The sequence below is a fragment of the Balaenoptera musculus genome, chromosome 3 (assembly GCF_009873245.2).
Source record: "Balaenoptera musculus isolate JJ_BM4_2016_0621 chromosome 3, mBalMus1.pri.v3, whole genome shotgun sequence".
In the NCBI taxonomy this organism is placed as follows: Eukaryota; Metazoa; Chordata; class Mammalia; order Artiodactyla; family Balaenopteridae; genus Balaenoptera; species Balaenoptera musculus.
The window spans coordinates 169968085-169993385 of record NC_045787.1 but is presented as its reverse complement, the minus strand read 5'-3'; the positions used below and the strand labels follow the sequence as shown (position 1 = coordinate 169993385).

Below are 25301 nucleotides of genomic sequence, written 5' to 3'. Positions count from 1 at the left end.
CCCCGGCTCACTGCACCACAGAAAAGGCAAAGACCCAGCCGTAAGTATCAAAAGCTGTATTTAATTATAAGATTCAAACAGAAGCAAGGCAAAAACTGCAAACGGAAACTTCAGAAACTAACATCCGCCTTTGAATTCCTTGACGTTTATCAAACCTCCAAAACAGAAAAAAGAGAGATTCCGCGCTCTTTACCGACGTACAAAATGGCTTAGAGGAAGGCGCAGTCCGTAGAGGGAGGGCAGGGGTCCGCTCGGGCCTTCCCCCCAGGCTGCCCCGTGGCTGCGTCCTGGTCCCGGCCTCTAAGGTCAGGGGCTCCCGTGGGGCTGGGCAGGTCCGGCTGCTCCAGCCCCGCCCTCCCACCGGATCACCTGTTCTTTGAGAAACACACAGAAACAGGTGGAAGACGTCTTCTGGTTTTTTTAAGGAATAAACATCGTTTCTTCCTCGAGAGGCGTGGCTGAGGCGGTGAGTCTGGCTGGCGCTGGTATTGTTTGGAATGGATCATGGTCGCCCCCGCCTGCTGTCTGCAGCACAGCAGCGGGCCGGAGGGACACAGAGCCGGCGTGGGGCGTGGGGTCTGTGCCCCTCCTCACGTCGTGGACGGGGAGGAGCGGGCCGGGGCCCTGGCGATCAGCAGCCCCGGGTGCCTGTCCGGGCGCCGGCTCTGTCGCCAGGCGGTGACACGGGGGCCGGCGGCATCTCCGTCGTGAGGTTCAGAGAACCCTGTCCGTGAGGTAGAAGACATAACGCCAGTTACGGAATATCCTCCCACATTCCAGAAGCTCCCCGTCCCCCGTGCTGGAGTTGGAGGCCGAGGTGCGTGCACTGGATGGGGTGCTGAGAGCGTGCGGGTGCCTGTGGCGAGGGTGGGGGCCGAGTTCCTCTGAGCTGAAAGGCAAGATGGGGCGACCGGCCTGGCACCAGCCCCGCCCCCGAGAGGGGCAGTCCGAAGGGCTCGCACCCCAAGAGGCGACACTACCAGAATTTCAGAAAGTCGTGGCCGTTTATTCAAACATGTCGGAGCTGGAGCGCAGGCGCTGGGCGCTTCCGGGCGATGGAAGGGCCGGGAGCAGGGCTCGGCGCTCACCGCGGGCCCCCAAGGCCGCGGCGGGGTCCAGTCCATACCCCTGGGGGCCCTACTGGGCAAAGGCGCCCCTCCACCAGGAGCCAGAGCCGCTCCCTCTCCCGGCCCGGACCCGAAGGGAAGCAGCAGCAGGGTAAGCACCAAACTGGGCGTGTCCGCGGCCACCAGCGGAGGTGACGGCTCCGCCCTCCCCCGGGCACCACCGCCGCAGGAAGCGGGGCGCGCGCGGGGATGGCCTCAGCCGGCCGGGGGCTTCGTGGCCACGCGAGCTCGGAGCAGGGCTGGGGTCCGGGGTGTGGCCGGGCTGGAGCAGGACGTGCGCATCGGCCAGACCAGAGCACCAAGTTGGGGGCCGCGCGGGTCCAGTCCCGGGGCGCGGGGGCCGAGTCTGCGCCCTCCCCTAGGCCGAAGGGCCGGGGGCGAGGCCGGTCGGACTCTCGGTCTCCTGGGGGGGCGCGCCGGCCCCGCTCTCCTCGGGCGCGGACGGCTCCGGGGGCTGCTCCGCGGGCGGAGGGGACAGGGCCGCTTCTTGGCCGGGAGGCGGCCGGGAGGGGGTGGCGTCGGAGTCCGCCTGGGGCTGCGGGCCGTCGGCGGAGGCGGGCGCCCACGGCGACTGAGGTAGGTCCTTCTGGGGGAGGGAGGAGAGAGGCCCGGGTTGGCGGAGCCGCGGGGAGGGGGGCTCCGGGCCCAGGAAGGAGCCGCGCTCCCCAACCGACACCAGCGCCGCATCAGGGCCCCAGGAGGGCCCCACCCTGCCTCCTCTGGCTTGCTCTCCCTCGGGAACCTTCCAGAACCAATCCACCCGCTCTGTAGCAAAGCCAACGCCCGCCGGGAGGGAGACCTTTGGGGACAGTGGGCACTGAGCCCAGGAAGCCTTCCCGACTCACCGGGTCACAACAGTCACACCACATGTAAAGCGTGTTCACATCTACGCGAACAAGTTACACACACGCCGGAAGTGCTCAGAGCCCCCATCAGGGCAGGGTGGGTTTCCTAACAGGGCCCACTAGAGACCCCGCAGGCCTGGAATGCCCTTCAGTTGCGGGGATATAGCGGTCGCCCTGCGCTGCACGGGGAGTGGCCTCTGTCCCTTTCCTCTTCAGTTTCAGACAAGAACAAGGCCCGGCCTACCCCCTGCCCGCAGCAAGAAGCAGCTGGAACCCCAAGTCCAACCAATCCAACCACATGGGTTAGGGTTGGGGTTAGGGTTAGGAGCGGGGCAGCAGCGTCACCCCAAGCCGCACCACTAGCACATGTACCCCTCCCCGCCCTGCAGCCACGGGAGCACCACACCCAAAGCAAAACCTTCCAGAGACGGGACGCGGGCTGCGGGGTTTAGTTGTAACGCTAGGAGGTCTTACTCAACTTTAACTCTAGTTAGGGCTTATTAGGCTATTATTTCTCGCAGACAGTCATAGCAAACTGGTATTCACCGCAAAGCCGCTGCCCGTCCAGAACATGCCCAGCTCCCTGCGCCAGAGCGCCAGGGCGCAGCTGGTGACGAGCGTGCAGGGCACCAGGTAGAGGAGGGCGGGCTGGCCGCGCTGCATGAGGGCCAGCGCCATGAACGTCACCAGGAGACCGATGCCGTAGGCTGCGGAAGCAGAGACAGGCAGCACGTTACCCTGGCCGGTCCCAGGCTCACCACCCACTGCTCACAGGGGCAGGAGAGGCAGAGCTCGCGCCAGGGCCGTGACCGTGACCCACGGGCCAGGCCAGCGGGTCCTCCCCACCCACACCTTCCCGGACGCTGGCAGGCGAGAGTGCACGCAGGGGTCAGCAGGGAAACGAGAGAGCGAGGGCCCAGCCGCCAGACTGGGGAGAGGAAGTGGGTGGCCGCTACGGGAAGGTCTGGAATCCCAGGAGTGGGGAAGGAGCTGCGAAGGTGCCCCAATATCTCATTTTTGTAAGCCTCTAGTTAGAAAAATAATTTGAACTGAAGTAACATAGGTACAGAATTAGGAAATCAAACCTTTCATAACTGAGTTGTGACCACATGAAAGCACTGAGGGGTGAGAGGCGTCCGCACTTCCTGCTCACCGTTCAGCATAAAACAGCGTGTGTTATTTAGGGATGTGTGAGTCCAACGTATAAAGACCCCCACGCACGTAGAGCACAGGGACGGACGTACAACACAGCACACGCGAGGAGGAGTTAGAGGGGTCGGCCTGAGCGCAGCGGCTCGGGGCTCACTGTACTAACCTTGCAGCCGTACACGTGCAATTACTCCCAGGTGAAGAGTTACAAAGAAAGACACCGTTTACTGGCACATCCCCTCCGAGGCAAAGAGCCCCGTCTCCAGCACCTGCGTCCGCTCGGGCTGCCTGCCCTGCCCCTTACCTCCATGTTTCCAAGCGATAGGCTTGTGCAGGGAGAGTTCCCGCTTATCGGCTGTGGACTAGCCACCTGTCCTAAAGAAGTGATTCAACCGAGCCAACTACAGGATTTCAGTGACGGGAACTACAGAACAATTTGACAAACTGTGGTTCACATGGAGAAAAGCTCTGCAGGCGCATCTGGATGAGCTAATCATGGAGTCTGTGAACCCAGGGGGCAGGGGCGGGGAGCACGTGTCTGGACCTTCAGGAACCCGGTGGGAAGGGGCGGATGGCAATGGCCCAAAGTAGGCCGGGATGGCCGGCCTGCGTCCGCCTGGCACTGCTGGGGGCCATGGCGGGGCCTCCCCTCACCCGTGTCAGCTGGCGGGGCCTGTGCGTTCTGCACCCCTGCTCGTCCTGAAGAGCTGACCCAGCAGGACAAGAGAACTGGTTTGGACATTTTTAGAAATGATTGGACTCAACAGAAAATGAGAAAACATCCCTTTGGTGTAAATGGCTTTAGTAACAAAGGAAACAGAAGACGAAAAAAGAGAAAGACAAAGAAGACCAAAAAGAAGAGAAACAACGACCACCGTGGAAAGTGACAGGAGGCCTGTGACGCGGGCGCAGGCCTGTCCCTACCACCCCGCGGCGGAGGACAGGGCACGGCCGAGCCCCCGGGGCAGCGGGCTTACCGATGGTGCAGGCCACGAAGTAGACCCTGGAGGACTGCACCTGGATGTCGAAGCGGTGGCAGTAGGCCACGAGCAGCCCTGCGGGAGAGAGGCCGTGGGCTGAGGCCGGGCTGCAGCCCCAGCCAGGCACCGGGGGTTCCTCCGGAGAGACCAGGCACCGTGCGTTCCTCCCGGCTCAGGAGGGAGCTGGCCCGGCGCCACCCTCGGCTCCTGGCAGGTAACCAGACCTCCAGCGAGCGCAAACCCCGGCTCAGAGGCCGCCTGGTGGGGGGAGGGGCCCGGAGGGGGACCCTGGGGGCAGTGCGGCTGGGACACCTCTGGGGGACCGCCTCCCTGCCCCCCAGGCCCCACTGGCTCAGCTCTGCCTCTGCCCACCAGCCCCTGCGGCCTGACACCCCCAAGGGCACCCAGGCTGCCCAAGCCCGGCCGCAGTACCTGGGACCAGGATGTCCCCGAAGCCCAGGAGGGAGAAGGGCCGGTCACACAGGGCCAGCGGCGAGGCGTTGAGTCGGGGCACCTTCAGCACCATGGGGAGCTGGGGAGAGGGGGCAGCGTGTCCAGGACCCGCCAGCCTGCGCTCACTCCGCTTGCTCAGCACCTCGGCCGCGCACACCACGTACCTTCTCGTGGGTGGCCGAGTCCGACGGCCCGGTTGCCACCTCCACCATGATGCTGTTCCCACTCTAACAGAAGGGGGACTGCGTCAGACGCGGGAACGCGGGGGGGGGGGGTGGGGGGGCGGGGCGGGGCCCAGAGCCCACCTTGGTCAGGAAGGGCGTGATGAACACGAAGAAGACGTCGTAGATGAACAGCACCAGCAGCAGCAGCGTGCAGGCCTGGGAACGGGGCGGCCTGAGGGCTCTGCTCGGGGACCTCCACCGGCTCTGCCCTCCACCCCGCCCCGCCCAGGGTCCCAGACGCACAGACCCTCCGGGACGCGTCCCTGCCTCTCCCAAGGCTCAGAGTCTCCCTGTGGGGACGGAGCCTTTAGGAGAAAGTCTGAGCACGGGCAGCCTGACCTTCGGTGCCCTGGAGGCAACGTCAGGCCCGAGGCTCGGGGAGGGCGACTTTCTGATGGGACACTCGAGAGAGACACAGCCGCGACCGGCCAGCTGCGGGTCTGGGCAGGTGACGCCCGGCTTCACGTTTGCCTGTGTTTCTAGGTTCCTCCTGCTGGGGTTGGGCCTTGGCCCAGGGTCCCCGCCTGAGCCCTGTGCTTCTGCCCCCTTGGTTTCATCTGGTTTTCCCTCCTCTGTTCACCTCACCAGCAAGGAGGCGGCCCTGCTGCGTGCGCCCGCCCAGGTGTCCCCTCGGCCAGCAGTCACAGACGCTGCCGCCACGCTGGGAGACAACTCTGCACTGATCCTTAAGCCCCATCCCCGGGAGGGTGGCCAGAGGGATGGACGAGCCAAGACCACATGGCCCACACAGGGCCAGGCTCAGAGTGGAAGACCCTGGGCAGGGCTGCGTGGCTGGCGGGCACGGGGCTGACCCCAAGAGACCCCGTCCCCTCGTCCGTGGAGCGCCCCCGCCACCCCGAGGGGCCCTCACCTTGAACGTGGGGAGGCGGATGGTTTTCAAGGTGTAGAGGCAGAAGGCGATGCCCAGCGCGTCCTGAAGGATCCAAGCCCACCTGGAAGGCAGCGCAGCCACCCCCGGGCGGGGTCTCCACCAAGAACCTCTACCTGCCGGGCCCCTCCCCCACCCTGGAAGCCTCAGCTGCCAAGTCCAAGGCGCCCAGCGCCCAGACGAGCCGCAGAGACCCTTACGCAGACAAAGGCAGCGGCCGACGTCCTGAGGCCCGTGGGGGGACAGGAGGGGCAGCAACGGCCGGTAGGAGCAGGGGGGAACCGAACCCCCAACCCCGACACCATGGCCAGAGAAAGGCGGGCGCGTGCCAGGGCCTCTGTCCCTCTGCAGCAGCGGCTCTCCCACCCAGATCACAGCCCAGGGCAGAGGGTGCAGGGCACGGGGGGCCATGCATCCAGCGGATTCAAATTTCTTTTCAAAAAAAAAAAAAAAAAAAAAATTTCTTTTTTTTTCTGGCCGTGCCGCAGGGCTTGTGGGATCCGAGCTCCCCAACTAGAGATCGAACCCGGGCCCTCAGCAGTGAGAGTGTGGAGTCCTAACCACTGGACCTCCAGGGAAGTCCCTCAAAAATATCTTTTAAGCGATTTAGAAAAGCAAAACTTGCACCCACCCAGCCAAGTACCACATACTCTTTGGGGAAATAGGGGCTCGGGGCCCTGAGGACACGATCTGGAGTCCCGGGAAGCAGGGCGCCACCTTGTGGGGCCGCTTCCGAACTGGGAAGTCAAAGCTGTGTGATGAGGCTCCCTGCCGGGAAACGGCCCCAGGGCCGGCCCCGTGCTCCCTGCCCCTCAAGTTACTCATCAGAGCCTCACCTGAGCGCAGGATGAGAACCTCTCTGGGCCAGGGCACTGGTGAGAACAGAGAAGGCTCACCAAGGCCACGTGGGCGCCCAGACGTGGCAGAAACCGTGGCCTGTTCTATTTTATGCGAAGGAGCGAGCCTTCTGGCTTGGATTTAACCGTGAGCGTCCCTATTCTCTTTGTGTACAAAAGACTCAAAATATTTTCACGCTTTCCTTCTGCCAGTTAAATCTGTTGTAGCTCCAAACAGCAGCACAGCCAAGAGCGTTTAACTGCCCCGGGAGAAGCTCAGAGAAAGTGCCAGATGGTGTCAGTGACGGCAGGCCGTGGCGCGCTGCCTCGCAGGGGAGGCCGGCCCAGGGGAGGCGGGTGGTGGGAGGAGCAGAGCTAGCTGAGCAGGCAGGCGGGCACACAACGGAGCAGCGGCTGAGCGGCGCCAGGCCACGTCCAGGCTGCCCCGGAGCACACGGCTCGGCGCCCGGGCAGCAGTGCTGGCGGCATCTCACGCCCAGATTGCGATCGCAGATCCCGGGGCACCGGACAAGCCACAGGGCAGCCAGGGCCAGGCCTGGACGGCGCACGGCCACTGCGTCCCGAGCACTGACAGGAGAGCCTTTCATACCGGGAGCTGGCCCGGCTCCAGGCGCCCCGAGCGGAGGGCTCGGGGAGTCGCGGGGAGGTCAGAGCACCCGAGGACAGCTGCCCCCACCCCCAGCAGGGCCTCCAGGGCTGCACTCACTGGTCCTCGTTCCGGAAGACGCCCCACACCACGCTGACGGCCAGGCACAGCAGCGCCAGGAGCAGCGTGCGGACCTGGGGGCGCTTGTGGAAGTAGGGCAGGCTGTTGTCGGGGACCCTGAGGGCGGGCAGGCGGGTGGGGAGGTCAGCGGCCTCTGACCCTCACAGCCCCGTCTCTGCCCAGCGCCCAGAGGGTCAGCTCAACTCCTGCCCAAAAGCCCGCGGCCTCCCCGTCTGTCCTCCTGCTGTCCGCTGGGCTCTGCTCCCTTCCTCTCCTTTACCTTATCTGTTAAACTCACCACCCCTCACCTTTCATTTCTAGAAGGGAGGCTCCCAAGGGCAGGGCAGGGCAGAGCGGGCAGGGGCAGGGCCTTGGGGGAAGCAGACCTCAGCCAGTCGCTAAGCCGACCCCACCCGCAGGAGCCCTCCGTCGGGTGCTGTGACCCCTCTCGCACAGCCCGCCCTGCTCCAGGCCCTCCCCCAACCCCCCTGAGCCAAGCTTCCTGACCCCCGTCGGACCTCATCTAAACCCTTCCGTTCCCCACCTGCCCCACGAGAAGCAGACCAGACCCCTGACCGCAGGGAACCTCCGGAGCCTGCATCAGTGGTGCAGCCCGCCTGCTGCCCCCAGCCGGTGTCCCCCGAGGGGTCCCACGGGCCCTGACCCAGCGCGGGAGGTCGGGGGAGGGAGGTCCCCCCAGCCAGCACGGAGCGGGCGCCTGCTGTGATGCCTGCACCGTGCCAGACTGACCGAGGGCTCCGGAGAGTGAGGGCCCTCGGCCTCAGCGAAGCCGTGGAGCCTCCGGGGGCCGCGTAACGGGAGGTGGGAGCGGACGGGCCGCGAGGCCGCAGAGGGGCACCCCCGCGAGCAGGGCCAGGTGGGGGTCGCCCGGGGCTCACCTGCACCTGCAGAACGGCAGCCTCTGGAGGAGCGGCGACAGGCAGCTGTAGAGGCCCGTGGAGGAGGCCAGGCAGAAGATGCCGATGATGACGTAGACTGCGGGGCGGGCGGGCGGTGAGGGGAGCCTGAAGGAGGGCTCTGCGCCTCACTCCCCGGCAGGGTGACCGCCCCAGGGGAAGGCAGGGGTAGCCCCAGGCCCCTCCTGGTGAGCCAGCAACAGGGGCCTCCAGCCACCGGCCACCAGGCGGCCCCTGGACTGCCCCTCAGCCGACGCCCTGAGAGCCGGGCACGGGGACCCACCGAGCTGGTCGTAGAAGTGGTAAAGCAGCACCAGCATGGAGCAGCACATGACCACAAACACGCAGATCATGACGGGCGTCACGTCCACGGCCTCGTCCTCGTGCTTCTCGGGCCCGTCGTCCCGCTTGTGCTTCATGTACCTCCTTGAAAGACAAGAACAGGCTGGGGGACGCCCTGCCGGCCGGCACCGCTCCCGGGGGCCGAGGGCCACAGAGATGGGGAAGGACAAGCAGGGGCAGCCTGACACAAGGGGTCGGGACAGGCTGAGGGACAGCTTGCCCGCAGGTGACCACCATCACCTGCCCCGTCGGCCAGTCCCCCGTCCCCGCCCACCATGTGTACCTGGGGTCCCCCCCGACGGAGCCAGTCCTGCCGGAGGTGGGGCTCCGGTCCCCAGGGCCAAGCTGTGGTGGCCTCATGGGGGCCACCCTGGACCCTGGCCCTGCACCAACCCCACCACCGCCCTTCCCTGGGCGGCCGGGGCGAGGTCTCCCATGGATGCCCCCGCCGGGCTGGGCCCGGGCCGGGAACCCTGAGGTCAGGACAGAATCGTGGGGAGCAGGGCCCTCGGGGCTTTCAATGGGTCTCCTGGGTGTTTACAGCAGCTGTTTTCCAGAAGGCTCTCTGGGCGTGCGGACTCTCGTGGTTACTTGCCCAGCATTAGGGCCGCCCATCCGGGACGCACGCACACGCGCGGGCCACTCACTTCCTCACGTCCCGGCTCCCGGCCCAGTAGCCCCCGAGGGCGACGGTGCCCACAGCCATGATGAAGATGATGACCATGTTGTAGTCCAGCATGGGCTCCTTGGGGGCGTACAGCGCCGCCCGTACCACCCGGCCGAAAGTCTACCTCAGGGAACACAAGGGAGCTAAGGTCGGGGGGGGGGGGCCCACCCACCCATCCCCTCGCCACCCAGAGGGCCGAGGCTGGCCCACTCGAGGAGCCGGCGGCCGGGAGATCCCGCCTCACCCCACGCCCTCACCCGCTACTCCTGACCCCAGAGAAGCGGGCTCTGCAGGACGAGCTTCACACAGGGTGGGCGACAGGGCCGCGCGCGTGCGGGAACACAGACCTCGCCCCCAGACACGCATGAGTGAACGAGGGTGGACGTGGCCTGGGAGGCGGCCCGGAGACGGACGGTGGGTCCCTTGGGGGAGACGCGAAGCCTGCAGTGGGGAACCTGGCTATCCCGTCACTGTGTGCTGCAGCTCGCCTGCTCCGGACCCAGCTCCCCAAATCAAAGACGCACCGGCCTCTGGTCAGACAGGGCCGAGCCAGGCGAGGGGCCGGGCAGGCCTGAGCAGGGGGTGACGCTCAGGGTCTCTGGCACGGGGGCAGGGCCGGGGTCTCCATTCCTGACGTTCACAGCACTGCGGGCACACCGTCTCCTCAGGCCCTGGGCCCAGCTGCAGACGAGGTGGGGGACGAGCCTACCTCGAAAATGTCCAGCATGTCTTTGTAGCTGAGTAGGGCCACAGGAATGCCGATCTCGTCGTACTGCGTCTTGTTGCCTCCTGGGGGGACCTGGGGGAGGGGGGAGAGGGCGGCTGGATGTTTTAGCAAGGCCCACCCAGGGCGGGGCAGGCTGCCAAGCGCTCCCAACGGCGCGGTCCGCGGTGCCAGCTCTCCCCGAGGGGGCGGAGGAGTCCTGCGTGTGTGTCGGGGTCCTCGGGGGCCAGGTGGGAGGGCCACACCGCTGGGAGGGCAGGACTGCGGGCTCGGCCCCTCCCTCTGGGGGAGGACAAGCTCCCCTTCCCTCTCAACCCTGGGCTTGGGTGACTCCGGTCGGCCCTGAAGGGCCTGAGGGAGAGGGTGGCACGCGGCCCACGCCACCCGCTCCTCAGGCGGCAGGCCCAGAGCTCCGCCCCAGGCCTTGTCGGACCCCAGCACTGCCCTGGGACAGGGCCCCTCCAAGGCCACAAGTGGGAAGCCAGACTCCTCGCCTCCCCTGGCCTGCCCCTGCCCCCCAGGGCCCCCGGCTGCCCAGGAGGGCCCGGCGGCCGCACCAGCGTCTCCTTGCTGATGACGAGCAGCCCGCGCGCCCCGCTGCCCTGCGCCAGCCGCACTTTCTCGTAGAAGGTGCAGTTCCCCCGCGCCACCAGGGGGATCTGGTTACTGAAGCCTTTGGCAGGGAGGTCGGCCGGAGAGCAGAGCACGGAGGTCGTCCAGTCCCGCACCTGCAGGAGAGACTGCAGGAGGGCGGCCTTCACGTGAGCCGCTCCAGGGAAGCCAGGGCGCGCGGCGTCCTCGGGGAGACGGGTCGGCGGAGGCCCCTGCAGCGACCACCGCCCCCACGCAGCCTCACCGCAAGCCCACGGGATCTCAGCCCTGCACACACACGCACATGCACAAGCGTGTGCGCACACCCACCCCGAGCACAAGGCAGACGGGAGGGGTACAGGGCGGCGTGTGCTCAGGAACCCTCCCCGCCTCTCTCGAGCCCGTCACAAACAGCACAAGGTGTGGGCGGGAGTGCTGGCCTTCGTTCCACCCGCCAAGCCAGGCACTGGGCACCCTGAGTCCCTCTGGGAGGAGTGAGGCCACAGCACGGAGCAGAGCGTCCAGGCTACCGTCACGCCTCTCGCCAGCCGCCCCAGCCCAGCACGGGCGGGTGCGGGGGGGAGCCTGGCCGGCGTCCCCGCCAGGGGCTGGCCCTCGGCAGCACCCTGACATCTTTCATTTATGACCGAGGAAACCGGGGCCCCGAGAGTTCGGGGAGCTCCTCTGGGGACCCATCCCACCTCCGTTTCCCAGCCGAGGCCCTTCCTCCATCCTCAACGGCTTTCCGCAAGACCCATCCTCCAGAGGCCCTCGGGAGACCCAGGGGAGGAGTGGAGGGAGGGCGGCAAGCGAGACAAGACCCTGCGTCAGACAAGACCCTGCGTCGGGAGGGGGCGCCCGCGCTGGCCGGTACTCACCGCTTTGCTGAGGTCGAGCGGCAGGTGGGCCCACTGCGGGTTGTAGAGGATGCAGTAGTCTTTGCCTTTGGGGCCCCCGGCCTCGGACACCACGTGCACCATGCCGTACTCACAGGCCACCTGGACGGGGGCAGCAGTCAGAGAGCCGGCACGGGGCCGCCCACGGCACGACCTGGCTGGGCTGGTCCCTCCCTCTGACAGCACAGATGGGGCACGACTGTCACATCTTAGGGGGGACATGATGAGGAGGGCAGGGCCGAGCCTCCTCAGGGAGACCTGGGCGCTGACAGCGGCCATGTCAGGTCCCCTCCCTGTGGCTCCAGTGGCAGGAGCGGGGGAGTCCCCCTGGGACTACAGGGAGAACGAGAGCCCCACGCCGCTGCCATAAGGCAGGAAGGGGACGGGGAGAGTCAGCGGTGCCCCAGCAGGTTCCAGGCTCCCCGACGGGCTCACGGGAAAACAGCCGACAGGGCCCCCGCCAGCGAGGCCAGCAGGCTCAGGGCAGAAAGGGGGTGGCGGAGCCCGGGTCACGTGACTAGCACCTGCCAGGCCGCAGGCCAGTGGGAACCCCTGGGTCAGGACCCTGACCTTCCCTGCTCGGAAGCGCGGCGAGAAGTGGACGGTGCGAGAGGCAGGGCTGCTCTGGGCAGGGGGCGCTTCATGACAGATGGCGTCACCAGGACCCCAGCAGGGCCCAGGCAGCTGACAGAACCTCCTCCCCAGCACGTCCCGAGCAAGTAGAGCAGCGCTCCCGATGGGCACGGGCAGAAGTGCCCGGCTTCCTGGCCCACTACTCCCAGGAGGACGACAAGGCCTCAAGCTCCTCCTGCCCAGGCCCTCCAGGCAGCAGGCTGCTCGTGGAGGGCCCCACAGAGAGTCCACATGGACCCCGCCCGCTCTGACATGGAGCAAGGTCGAGGGCAGCTGGCTGACCGTGGAGGACGGGGCGGGCTGGGCACACGGCCCATCGGGGCCTTTGCTCCCAGCGTGAACTCAGAGTGAGGCAGAGGGACAGGCCCCAGAGTCCTTGGAACTCCAGCCCCTCCGTTGAGGGCAGCGGGGTGGCCAGGGCCTGGGAGCAGCTTTATCTACATGAGAAACCAGTATCGCACACGAGTGTCCCCCACTGCCTGCGGTTGTATCGCACACGAGTGTCCCCACTGCCTGTCCCCACTGCTCGTTCCTCTCCCGCCTGGACCTCTGCGTCCCTGCCGGGGCTGCTTCCTCCTATAGGCCGGGCTCGGCTGCGGAGCCCCCGTGAGGACCTCGGCCCCAGCGGGTCTCACGCTGTCTGGCCCAGGTCTAGGCTGCTCCCTGGGGCTGTGGGACCTGCGAGGGAGGAGGGGTCCCGGAGAGAGCCTTGAGCCGGGAGCCCGGCCACACCACGCCCACAGGGGCCAGGGCCCACCCCAGCCCCTTGGCTTCTTGGAGCTGGAGGGGCCCAACTGGACCCCAACTCTGCACACTCCGGCTCCCGGGCCGTCCCTCTGTACCGCCCGGAGGCCGAGACGGAGACCGCACCCCTCGGTGACAACAGGCAGTAGCCTGTCTGTGCGGGGAGAGACCCCCACCCCCCCACCTGGCCTTCCCAAGTTGTGGGCGGCGGTACTCTGACTCAGCTGGGGTCCCGAGGGCCCGTGGCCCCGACAGCAGGCCTGGGGCACAGACCAGCTCAGGAGGCCAGGCCCTCCGTGAATGCATAACGGGGCCCAGCCACTCTGGGAGCTTCTCCCCACAGGCCCACCTCTGCTGGCGGCGTGGAGAGGAGCCGGGGCCCCCACTGCCCCTGCCCAGCGCTTTGGTTTGTCGCTTGGAGCGAGGTGCCGACAGCCGAATGGGCTGCTGGGTGTGCTCAGTGAGGCTGTGTTTGCAGGGCACGTGGGCACTGCCACCAGCGCTCGAGGGAGGGAAGCGTGGTGTCGTCACCCACCCACCCCTGCCTGGCCAACCTCGTTTCCTCGACCAGAGGCAGGACGAGGAGCCCCCTCTTCCGGGTTCTCCCCACCAGGCTGCCCCCAAGTACAGTGCCCGGCCCTGTGCCCCCCCACCACGTCAGCCCTGCCCTGCCCCCCACCTTGGGCCACTGCAGGGGTTCTGTGATCCCTCAACCCCCAGGCCGAATCCGGCCCACCTTCTGTGTTTGTCAATAGTTTTATCGCAACATGTCTGCCAGGTTGCTGAACGTAGGGTAGGGCCTATGCTGCTCTCTGCAGAGCCGGGGAGTTACAACAGAGGCCATGTGGCCTGAAAAGCCACAAATACTGTCTGGCCCTTTGGAAAATGTTTGCTGACCCCTGGTCTATAGGATCCGAGCTGCTGGTGAAAACCGTCGGTTGTATAAAATGGGAATGACTAGAAGCATTTGTTTTTAAAAGGTCACTGAGAAGCACAAGGGCACACTTCACAGCTCTCCCCTCACAATGTGCACAACTGGCTTTCTGTTAAGAAATAAGCCTGGGCTTCTATCAAACACCCGAGAACACAGTCTCGCCGTGAATACGGTCTCCTCCCCGGGGACTTAAAGGGCTAGGAGAAGTTCCTCCAAAGGGCCCAGGGCTGTGAGTGCCCCCCGTTCCAGCACAGCACAGCCCATCCCAGTTTGGAGGACGAGAAACAGCCGGGGCTACCGAGGACAGGCCACTTCCCGATGCGCCACAATCATGTCGGGCTCAGGAACTCCTAGGGAAACTATGCTTCAAGATGACGGTGAAAGCATCCATGTCAGGGGACTTTTGAAAGAAGCTAAGGGGTCCAGACGGGGAGCAGTCTTCCTAAGATTTGGTGAATTCTAGAAGGGGCTAATTAGGACCTAGGAAGCTTAGAAAAAGATGTTCAGGTGGAGGAAAGTGGGAGAGGTGAAGGGGCAGTGGAGGGGGCAGGCAGGGAGAACACCAATGTGTTCAGATCTGCCGAGTAACAGGCCCCACGTGGGCTGTTATGTGCACAACTTACAGCAACTGGGCAGGGGTCCAGTCCCTCGCCCAGGGTCACAGAATGGTAGGGAGTGAGTTTCGGGTCACGAGCAAGCAGCTTCCCGCCCCGTGGAGAGCTGGCCTTACTGGGGCGCCATGAAGAACCACACGCAGGGTTCTGTCCTGGGAAGGGCTGGCTGGCCCAGGTGCTCTCCCGCTCGCTTCTACACTCTACTTGGCTCCCCACACTCAGGGTAAAGTTCCAAATCCTCAGCCAGCCGGGAATAAAGTCCAAACGTCCCAGCACCCGGCTCTGACCAGCCCAGTCTGCTCCCCTGGACTCCAGCCCGGAGAGGCCACACGTTCAGCCTGCCCTTTACCCCACACGCCTGGAGCCACTCCCACTGCTGCTCCCTCCATGGCCTTCCCTGCAAGGGCACCTGAAGGGCCTCCACTGGGATGACACCTTCCTCAGGTGTAACCACTGGATTATCCTACACGCCAGCTGTAGTGGACTATCACCGTCTCCAAGTAAATCATCAGCTCTCGAGGGGTAAGGGGGAAGAATAACTTGAAAGACTGGGATTGACACATACACGCTACTATATATAAAATAGAGAACTAATAAGGACCTACTGTATACACAGGGAATTCTTCTGAATACTCTGTAGTGACCTATATGGGAAAAGAATCTAAAAAAGAATGGATATATGTATATGTATAACAGATTCACTTTGCTGTACGCCTGAGACTAACAACACTGTAAATCAACTATACCCCAATAAGAATTAAAATAAATAAATCTATTATTAAAAAAAAAAATCATCAGCTCTCACACCTCCGGCCCTGCTCCCATCACCTGCAACAACCTTCTCTACCTTCTTGACCTGGCAAACACCCACTCATCCTTCAGATCGCCCCTCAGGCACCTCTGCTTCTGAAAAGCATTCCCAGGCCAACTGCGTCCCTCCTTCTGTGGTGTTCCCGTGATCTCCGCCTGCCTGTCGCTTGGCCCTCATTTGAAATACCCGGAGAGCTTCAAGTCCCTTCCTCCAAATGCTCAGGCTGCTGGGGAAGATGATTGAACAGGGCTGGGGGAAGTACAGGGGGCTGGCAAAGCAGCTGGGGAGGGGGCGTCCCAGAGAGCTTCTGGGAGGGAGGGACAGCTAAGCTGAGACCAGAAACATAACCGGGGAATTCAGGGAAACAGAGACCAGCAAGCAGAGTGCCTTCAAGACACTAGAGCTGGAGAGAAACGGGACGCTTCCTGACAGCCAGATCACAGAGGCCCCCCAAATGTGCCAGGAAGCCACCAGAAGGCTCGCATCTGGACACAAGACCTGACACACTTTGAAAGGGATCACTCCTGCAGTGTTGAGAATGAACTGGGGATTCAGGGGGACAAAAGTGGCCACGGGAGAATGCCAGCCGCCTGGAGCAGAGGTCGGGGCGCTGGAGCAGAAGGGTCAAGGTTAACGGCCCAGTTTGTAGGGCTGTTGAGGGGGGGGGGGTGCATTTCCTGATCTGTGGAACCTGGCAGGGAGACGGAGGATTTGGAAATAAAAGATGCGCTTATGACAACGCACATCAGCCATTTCCTGGTCGGTCCCCCCCTAGCACTGGAGACCCTGAAGATTTAGTGACAAACAAGTAGCATGCTGCGCGCTCGTGATCCCCTACCTCATTTCGCTGACTCTGCACTCTATACTTATCTTCCTTTTGCAGACGAGCAACGGACGCTCAAAGCGGGGAACTCCCTTGCCAAGGTCACGGGAGCAAAAGATGGGGCGGCGATTCGACCCCACTCCAGGGCTGGGCTCCGGGCCGTTTCCTGACACTACCAGACACTGGGTGCCGCGCTCGACAGTTTACCACAACCACGAGGAAAGGGAGTAGTATGGCACTCAAGGGGAAACTGAGGTTCAGAGAGGGGTAGCCCCCCGGCCAAAGCCACGGAGCCAGAGAGGGGCGTCCCCGGCGGCGGTGGGAGACCCCGAGACGGACCAGCAGGGGCCGGGGCGGGAGCGGGTGACGCTGTGGCTGAGAAGGACTTCCAGGCGGGTAAGGGAGACGGGCCGGGGACAGGCCCGCAAGGTCACGACCGAGCCCCGGGCCAGCGGGCCGCCCGCGCGCGGGGCGCGGATCCCCTAAGCTGGCCCCAGGCCGGGCCGGGCGGGGTCCTGCGCGGGGCCGGGGTGGGGGGCGAGGGGCCGGGGCACCGCGGCCGGCGAGGCCGGCGGGGTCGGTGCCGCCCTCACCTGGGCCGCGAGGAGGAGGAAGGCCGCCGCGAGCCGCGCCAGCGCCGCCGCCGCCACCGCCGCCGCCGCCGCCATGTCGCCCGGTCCCAGCCTCAGGCGTCGGCAGATGTTTCCCAGCAACGCGTCGGCGCACGGCGCCGAGCAGGCGCCCTGCGTCCGCCGCGCATGCGCGCGGGGCAAGGTACAAAGGGCGCGGCGGCGGCTCCTGCGCACAACGAAGCGGCCGGGCAAGATGGCGGTGAGCGTTCGGCGCGGCTGGCGGGGTTGGCGCGGCTGGCGGGGTTGGCGCGGCTGGCGGGGCTGGCGGGGCTGGCGGGGCGGAGTCTGGCCGCGCTCCCCGCCTCACAGAGCTCTGTTTCCCCTGCAGGACAAAGAGAAGAAAAAGAAGGAGAGCATCTTGGACTTGTCCAAGTACATCGACAAGACGATCCGAGTGAAGTTCCAGGGAGGCCGAGAAGGTAAGGCCCCTCCTCCCGCCCCCTCCACGGTCCACGAGGAGTAACGGGCGGCGGTACCGATAACGGATGCCTGGGCTGCGCTTTAAGCGCTAGGCTTGGACAACTCGTGCTGGCCTGACGGCGCCGGCAGGTAGGAACGGTTACGCCCCTTTTGCAGGTGGGGAAACTGAGGCACGCAAAGGGGCCCCGACCTCACTGGAAGCTACAGTGGCTGGGATTCACGGCTCTGCTTCCTGTGGGTCCTGCCTCACTCAGGCGACTGTCCCAGCTACTCACGTGTCGTCCTGCACCTGAGGGTTTCTAAGGCTCGGCGCTGCTCACATTGGGGCCGCATTTTTCTCCACTGGGGGCCGTCCTACTCCCACCCCCTCGGTGCCAGGAGCCGCCTAGTCGTGACGTCCCAGACATGGCCTAGTGTCCCCTGGGCGGCAGAACTGCCCCAGTTGCGAACCACGGCCCTATGGTCAGTTTCCACCAAACTGCTTTAAAGGTTTGTTTAAAACAAATCTCATCTCCTTGTTCACGGTTGTTCCAGGGTAACGGGATGAACGTTTTGTACCTGAGTAATGCAGGGAGCTCTCGACTGCTCTGGGAAGCTTTCCCTGACCCCCACGCCTCCACCCCAGGTCAGGCCCCTGTTGTTATAAGTTCCTGGTAGCACCTGTCACAGTTTGCGGCTTTATGCTGTTATTGTGAGGCTTTAACGCTGAACTTGCCGTTGGAGTCTGATGCGAAGACGGCAGGAAGGTTGCTGCAGGGTTATGCGGGGAGCGCCGCCCATGGCACAGCCCCAGCTCACTGGCTGTGGGACTTTGGGCAAGTTGCTACCCTCTCTGAGCCTCAGTCTCCTCATTTGTCAGAGGTTATTAACTCCACCTACTTCAGTAGTGGCACTGAGATTAAAGGGTTTAAAGCAGGTAACGTGTTTTTCTTTTTTTTTTTTTTTAATAAATTTGTTTATTTTTTGGCTGCATTGGGTCTTCGTTGCGGTGCGCGGGCTTCTCATTGAGGTGGCTTCTCGTTGTGGAGTATGGGCTCTAGGCGCACGGGCTTCAGTAGTTGTGGCACGAGGGCTCAGTAGTTATGGCTTGCGGGCTCTTGAGCGCAGGCTCAGTAGCTGTGCTGCACAGGCTTAGTTGCTCTACAACATGTGGCATCTTCCCGGACCAGGGCTCAAACCCGTGTCCCCTGCATTGGCAGGCAGATTCTAAACCACTGCGCCACCAGGGAAGCCCCAGGTAACGTGTTTAACAGGGTTCCCGACACTTAGTGAGAGCTCGGTCAACATTTCACTTATTCAGCTGCTTCTGATCGTCAGTTTCTTTATTTTGTAAGACAGTGATCTGGACCCGTCCTTCCCTGAGATGTGGATGAGTGGGCAGCGTCAGAGGGCTAAAAACACAGCGCCTGCCCGTCTAGGTACCCAATGCAGTGAGGATTGGAATCTTAACAAACACTTGGCACCGTGCTGGCTCTGGGATGTATGAAGAGATGAGGCTCTTGCTTCTCAAGGCGCTAGTGTTCGTTTTCTATGCTTGAACAACACATGTTTCTGTCTCACAGCGCCTGTGGTTCCAGACTCTGGGTGTCTCAGGCTCAGGTCTCTGATGAGGTTGCAGTAAAGGAGTGTCTCTGAGAGCCTGTCATCTCAGGCCCAGGGTCCTCTTCCAAGCCTGGGGTCCCCGTTCTCTGCCAAGAGTTGGCCAGGGACCCCCTCGGCTCCTAGAGGCTGCTCACTGCCCCTGCCACGGACTCTGTCCACAGCATTGCACTTCACGTCTTCAAGACCAGCAGGAAAATCTCATTTTTCAAGTCTCTTTTTTCAGAAAGGGCCCATCCCTTTAACGGCTCCCCTATCAGGTCAGGCCCGCCCAGCATAGCTTCTCTTCAGATGCACTGAAAGTCGACCGACTCATGGACTTTAACGAGATCCATGAAGCCGTCTGTCTGTCGCAGCCTGAGCACAGACTGACATCCCATCGTGGGTCCCGTCCCACACTGGGGGGTGGGTGGGGGAATGCTGGCTCTGTCTGGGCATCCTGCCCGCCTGCTGCAGCGCCCCCGTCCTGGTGAGGAGGGCAGCCCCGCGGGTGCAGGCTCGCTGCCCGGCTGGGGCCAAGTGCCTGGATGTGTTACTGGATTTGTCACTCTCCGTAACCCCATTAGGTGGGTGCCTTCACGGTCTTTGTTCTGCAGGGGAGGGGTGAGCAGGAGAGGAAGAGAGCCAGGGCCTCGCACTCAGGCGGGGCTGGTAGACTTGTTCTGTAGGACACCAGACAGGAAACATTTTCAGCTGCGCCGGCCAGACGGTCTCTTGTCGCGGCTACTCCACTCTGCCATTGCAGCAGGAAAGCAGCCACAGGCGACATTTAACAAATGAGCATGGTTAGGTGCCAGTAAACTGTTTACAAAACAGGCGCAGGCGGATTTTGCCGACTATGTTGTGGTGGCGATGGTTTGGGGTTTGCTGTCACTGCTCCCTGTCCGGGAGCCCTTCCCTTGCTTCCCCCGTGGTCTCCCATCTGTCCCGTCCCTGGAGAGGCTGCTCCCACACCTGCATCCGGCAGGGGCACCCCAATCTCACGTGCTGACACCCGGCCACAGCTTGCATCTGCCCAGGATGACCGTTGATCTTACGCCTGTCTGTCTCTCTTCTCTTCTCGGTGATTCCGACAAGCCAGTGGAATCCTGAAAGGGTTTGACCCGCTGCTCAACCTCGTGCTGGATGGTACCATCGAGTACATGAGAGGTGAGTGCAGCGCGTGGGGCTCGGAGGCGTCCTCGCCGGGCCTTCCTTACTGTTCGTTCCAAAGCTGCTCCGCCGCCACCCAGCTGCTGACTGTGAACGTGGTGCCTTGTGGATCGGACGGCTGACAGGTGTGTTGGATCTCCCGCTGTCCCGGCGAGGCTCAGTAGACCATCGTCTCAGGACTTGGTCTGAGGTGGAGGTGGAGTATTTTCCGGATCCACTCCTCACCAACACTGAGCACCTGCTGGGGCTGAGGCGTGCCCAGCGGGGCTAGAAAGATGCTGCGCCCGCCGTGAGAAAGCCGGCTGCCCTGGGGCTCGTCCTGCCCCCTTATCTCCTGCTGTCCCTGTGTGTTAACCCCCGGCTGCTGACAGAGGGCCCCCTCCCCCTTATTCCCTGTCCCCCCAGGTCCCCAGACCCTTCGCATGGTGGTCAGGCCGGCCCTTGCCCATCAACCAGCAAGTTCTCCAGCTCAGCCTGACCGTAGCATGAAGGGGACGCCAAGGCCTAGGAGAGAAGCGGTGTCTTTTCTGGGGACTGTCGATGTTGAGACACACGTTAGTCTGGTGAAGAGTTAATGGAGCCACACGGAAGTGTCAAAGGGCCCCCAGGGAGAGGCCCTCTTTGTGGGGAAGCGACCCCGTGGGGCCTCTTGCTTTGCCCTCGTCTTCCCTCTTCCCGCTGAGTCTGCCCAGAGTCCCCCCCGCTGGGATCCTGGCCTGGCCTCCTTGGGCGGATGACTTTCTGGAAAAGGACAGCCTCACCTCGTGGGGCTGTAGGGAAAACCAGGGGAGCTGGGGTGTGCCACGCGCTTAGACGGCCCGCGCCGAGCAGCCCTGGAGGCCTGGCTGCTGTTCCTGCGTCAGAGGCCACTCCCACCTGGGCCCTGGCTCGCTCCTTGGCTGAGTCTGCGCCCCCTCCTCACCCCCAGAACGGCCCCGGGACAGAGGCCCTGACGCATGCACGCGGTTCCGGGAGGGGAGGGGCAGGCTTGGACAGCTGTCATCCTGCGGGGTCTGGGAGTGGGGAGTCGCACCCCAAGGCGGGCCTCCCCAACCCGCCATCGTGCAGTAACAGTAATGGAGGCCTTGCCGCCGTGACCTCAGGAGAGCTTTCCTCGGCGTGCCGTCACTTCCCCGGGTCCCTTGCCCCACCGTGAACAGCCCTTTGGCACTGGGGTGAATGGTGGCCCTGCAGGGCTTCCGAGATTCTGCAGATGGGGTTTTTCTCTGCCGCCCATCTGAGAACTCGGTCTCCGCTGTCCCCCGGGCTGTGTCCTCATTGTAGAAGGAGGACAGGCTGCACGCGGCTATTTCCAGAGCTCTTCCTGAGCCTCGTGGTCCGTCTCGGGGAGAGGCTGCCAGCTGGCTTGGGAGTGGGGCCCTTGGCCTGCCCCCCCATCCCCCCACCGCAGGCCCATCTCCAGTCCTCCTGGGCCTCTGAGCCCACGCCGCCTCACTGCTGCCCCTCTTCTTCCACAGACCCTGATGACCAGTACAAGCTCACGGAGGACACCCGGCAGCTGGGCCTGGTGGTGTGCAGGGGCACCTCCGTGGTGCTCATCTGCCCGCAGGACGGCATGGAGGCCATCCCCAACCCCTTCATCCAGCAGCAGGATGCCTAGCGGCCGGGGCCGCCCCTCCCCCAGGACTCGGGCCACCCGTAGGAACGGAACTTTCCTTTTTGTATAGCTTATGTTTTTGTTTTCTTTATAAAATTGCAAACCTCAAGTGTCCAGGAGCCCTGGACTCTGGCTTTCAGCCTCGGTGTTCTGGCAAGACCTGGGCCCCAGGGATGCGGTCCATCCAGCAGAGTTTGCACGCCGTCTGGGGTCCAGGCCCAGGGCTGGGGGGCTCGGAGGGGACTGAGCGTGCACAGTCCAGGTGAGGGCACGGGACGTGGAGGCCGGAGCCTTTCCAGAGCCCCCCTGGGGCCACAGCCCATGCAGACCCCCCGGCCAGCCTTCTCAGCGGCAGGCCCTGTCACTTCAGTGCCTCTGTACGCTGGCCCGAGTGGTCCCCCACAGCCGGGTCCTTTGTCACATCCCCGCACAGCCGTGGCCTCACCAAGAACAAACTGGGTGGAGCCTTGCCGTCCGCCCGGTCCCACGACCTCCTAGCCCGACCTGCTTCCCGCCTCAGCTCGGAGGACGAGCCCACCTCTGCCCCTCAGCTGGCGACTCCGGGGCCATGGTCGTGAATGTCCCCATGCCCGTCCTCAGGAAGCAGGGCTTTCTCCTGGCCCCATTTCCTAAACGCAGTGTCCTCGTTAGGACCCGGCCTCCATGGCACCGGCTGCTGAGGGCAGGCACGTGTCTGCTATTTGTCACTCAGGAGCGCCGAGCATGTGAGGATGAGCGGGGCCAGGAGTGAGTGGGAGTCGTCCTGGCGGGAACTGTAGACCAGGGCCCCTCCGCCAACGGCTGGCGACACACAGGAACCCGCCGCACAAGGGGACCCGGCTGGATGGCCCCCACGCTACCTGTCCTTCGTTGCCACCAGATAAACTGAAAGCAGCTGGCTTATCGCGGGGATCTGAGCTCTGCTGTGGCCCTGCTGCCGGGGATTAGTCGTGGGGCCGCGTAGCCAAGCCCCGCGTGCTCCTCATCCCGTCCGCCCCACTTCCCTGCCAGCTGGCGGCCCTGCCTCGTCCAGCTCCCTCATCTGAGGCCTCAGCCCCAGCAGCTGGGCAGCGGTGGGGCCTGGGCTAGCTGGGGTCACAGCCCCAGGGAAGGCTGTGACTGAGAACTTGGGCGCACCCAAACTGCCAACATCCAACCCGATGCGTCCTGCTCTTGGGGGCAATTCCCGTGCCCGTTCAAGAGCCGGGGGACCGCGACTCCGGCAGGGGGGACACACGGTGAAGGGACCGAGAACCTGGGCACCGGTGCCTCTGTTCTCTCCACACACCCAGCCTGTCCTACCTGAGGCTGAGACACAAAGGCTGAGACCCAGATATCAGGGTCAGAAGGCCCAGGGGTCCAGACCCCAGGGTGGGGTGGGGTGAGGGAGCAGTGAGGCCTGGAGGCTAATCAGACCTCGTTAGAGCCCCGGGGCAGCCAGGGGCCAGGACAGAAGGGCAAGGACACCTGGCTTTCCAGCTCCCAGCTTCGGTTGCGCAGAAAGCAAGGCTTGTCTCGGGAGCCTCTCTGCTCCATCATTACAGCCCTCAAAGGCTTCAGACCACTCTCCACCCACCCCTCACTTCCCAGCCGATGAGCGCAAAAGTTCCCTGTGACCACAAAGTCTGGGGCCCCAACCTCCTTCCACCACTTGCTGTGTGGCTGGGAGTAAGTGTCCCAACCTCTCTCAGGTCCCATTCCTTCTCTCTTAAGCTCAGGAAAAGTCATCCAGTATCCACTCTGTGGCCGGGCACTGGGCTGCTGTTGGGCGGGGAGTTGGTTAAGAGCACAGATCTTTGTGTTCAAGTCTGAGGCTGAGAACAAGATGCTCCAGGGGCCCAAGAGAGGGAGACCCTGACCTCCTGGAGGCTCAGGCAGAACTCCCCAGAAAGGGGGATAAGATGAGCTTGTTCCACTGAACCGTATCCACCCTAGAGAGTCACTATGACCTCGTTTGTAAAAGACCGTAAATAACCTAGCTGCCCATCACCGGGGGATCTGCTGGAGAAACTCAGGTTCCTCCAGCCAAATATCAAAGCAACTTTTCACAGAGAGGTAGATAGATCTCTTTGTGCAGCCACTAATTCCCTGCAGCTTCCCTCGCAGGAGGGGGAGTCTGTTTCTCCACCCCTTGGAATCTGGGGACTTGGTTTGATGGTAAGAATATGGCAGGAGTGACGTTGTGGCATTCAGAGCTTAGTTTGCCAAGGAGCCCTGCGGCTCCTACCTTTGTCCTCTTGGAACACTGCCCAGAGGCAGCTGTGTGTCTGAGGCCTCCTGAGTTAGCCCAGGTGACACTGAGTTAGCCCAGCAGAGGAACTTCGCTGCCAACCCACAGAATCATGAGGAATAATAAATTTTTATGCCCCTACGTTGGGGGATGTTTGTTACGCAGTGACAGGTCACTGAGACTTGCTGACATACAAGTGTAGCATGTGCGTGGTGTAACACCATTTCTTTAAGATCCTTATTAAGAAGATCTTATGTTTCTATGCTTTTAAATATATAGAGAAGGATCTAGAAAGATCCTGCTGACCCAGGATTGAAGATGGTGATGAAAGGGGGATATTAGCCTATCCTTAACATTTTAATATTTCATGAGGAGAAATTTAATATTTAACATTTTACAGAGTGTTATGTTGAAATTTTAATATTTTACAAGGAGCCTGAGAAAGAGAAGGCCAGAGGCAGATAGGGAGACACAGAGGAAGACTGAGGGAGACTAGGAAAGGCAGACACACAGGCGGAGACTAGAGCAGGAAGAGGGAGAAGTGAGCCGGTGACACGGATCCCGCCCCCTCCGCTCCCCTGGCCCCCGTGTAAATCCCCGGCATCCCCGTCTGGCCAGCCCGCCAGCCAGCCCACCATGCCGTCCGGAGGCTCCCCGCTGACCCCTGCCCAGTTCCCACCCTTTCAGCTCCCTGCCCACGGTCAGCGCGGGCCTCGGAACACCGGGCGGGGTCTGCGGCCATCGGACGGGGGGCCGGTCCTGCTCCACGTGCCCACGGTCACCACAGCCCACAGCTTCCAGGTGCTGTCTGCCGAGGCCCCGCTCTGGGCGACGTCGCCAGAGGCCCCGGCAGGCCCCGCCTTGAGCCCAGACCAGCCGGAGAGCCCCAGGATCCCGCCCCACGGCAGATTCCAGAGTCTCCTGAAGGTGGACAGGATCTTGACATGGCTGAGGGTCAGCTCTGCCCCTCCCCACAGCTTCCTTGTCCCCAGAACAGCTTTAGCAACAGGCTGGGCTGACGTACACCTTCTGGTTCACTCAGCCCCCCCACCCCAAACCCTTTCCTTATCCCCATTCACAGATGAGGCAGCTAAGGCCCAGAGAGGCTGAGCAACGTGTACTGGGTCACACAGCCAGGATCCTAACCCCGGGGGTGCGCTGCCCCCCACATCCCTCCTGTGCTCTGAAGGCTGTCTCGTGGGTGAGAGACTGAGACCCAAAGCTAGGTGGGTGGGAAGCACACAGGGGAAGGAACCACCTGCCCACCTGGCCCCAGGAGCTGGGAGGGAACAGCTTCCCCCATTCTCACGACCACTTCCGGTCCTGCCACCCACAGACCTGGGGAGCCCTCATCTCCACCCTGGAACACCAGTGATGCCGCAGAGCCCTGCAGCCCCCCATGGCTGGCCAGTGAGGCAGGAGAGGAATCCAGTTCCGTCTGGACTCAGACGTGGACGTGGATGTAAAAGGAAGAAGCTTTTGTTGACTTTGCAAATGGGGTGGGGGGAGGGGGAGGGGGTCTTGGATCCCTGGGGCTGTTGGATTGCGACGCCCCCGGGGGTCTGGCCCTCCTGCTTCTCGCTTCCTCCCCAGCTCCAAGCCCGCCCGCAGCCCTCACTGTCCGCAGGAATAGTGCCTCCCACCCCCGCCCCACCCCGCCCCGCCCCATCCACTCCATCAGACCGGGAACTTCTTGGCTCTGATGCGCAATAAATGTCCTCTGC

At 63.5% G+C, this 25301-nt stretch overlaps 2 protein-coding genes across 5 annotated transcripts; one reads left to right on the top strand and one right to left on the bottom strand.

Moving 5' to 3' along the window:
* Nucleotides 1-1341: 1341 nt before the first annotated feature.
* SPPL2B (signal peptide peptidase like 2B) lies at nt 1342-16615 on the bottom strand. Of its 4 annotated transcripts, none has more exons than XM_036846401.1 (15): nt 16520-16615; nt 11350-11469; nt 10438-10620; nt 9866-9955; nt 9137-9276; nt 8431-8573; nt 8130-8226; nt 7231-7347; nt 5650-5731; nt 4860-4934; nt 4719-4781; nt 4534-4633; nt 4099-4176; nt 2519-2679; nt 1342-1713 (listed from the first exon to the last, which is right to left on the bottom strand). In XM_036846401.1, the coding sequence occupies exons 1-15, from the start codon at nt 16592-16594 to the stop codon at nt 1486-1488; spliced, it is 1752 nt and encodes a 583-aa protein (XP_036702296.1). In that variant the 5' UTR covers nt 16595-16615; the 3' UTR covers nt 1342-1485. The 4 variants fall into 4 exon arrangements, with proteins under 4 accessions (XP_036702296.1, XP_036702297.1, XP_036702299.1 ...); XM_036846402.1 differs by having other exon boundaries at nt 1342-1710; XM_036846404.1 differs by lacking the exon at nt 16520-16615 and adding an exon at nt 11938-12035.
* On the top strand, nt 16578-21463 carry LSM7 (LSM7 homolog, U6 small nuclear RNA and mRNA degradation associated). Its single transcript, XM_036846406.1, has 4 exons — nt 16578-16757; nt 16887-16977; nt 19655-19726; nt 21208-21463. The coding sequence occupies exons 1-4, from the start codon at nt 16593-16595 to the stop codon at nt 21348-21350; spliced, it is 471 nt and encodes a 156-aa protein (XP_036702301.1). The 5' UTR covers nt 16578-16592; the 3' UTR covers nt 21351-21463.
* Nucleotides 21464-25301: the final 3838 nt, after the last annotated feature.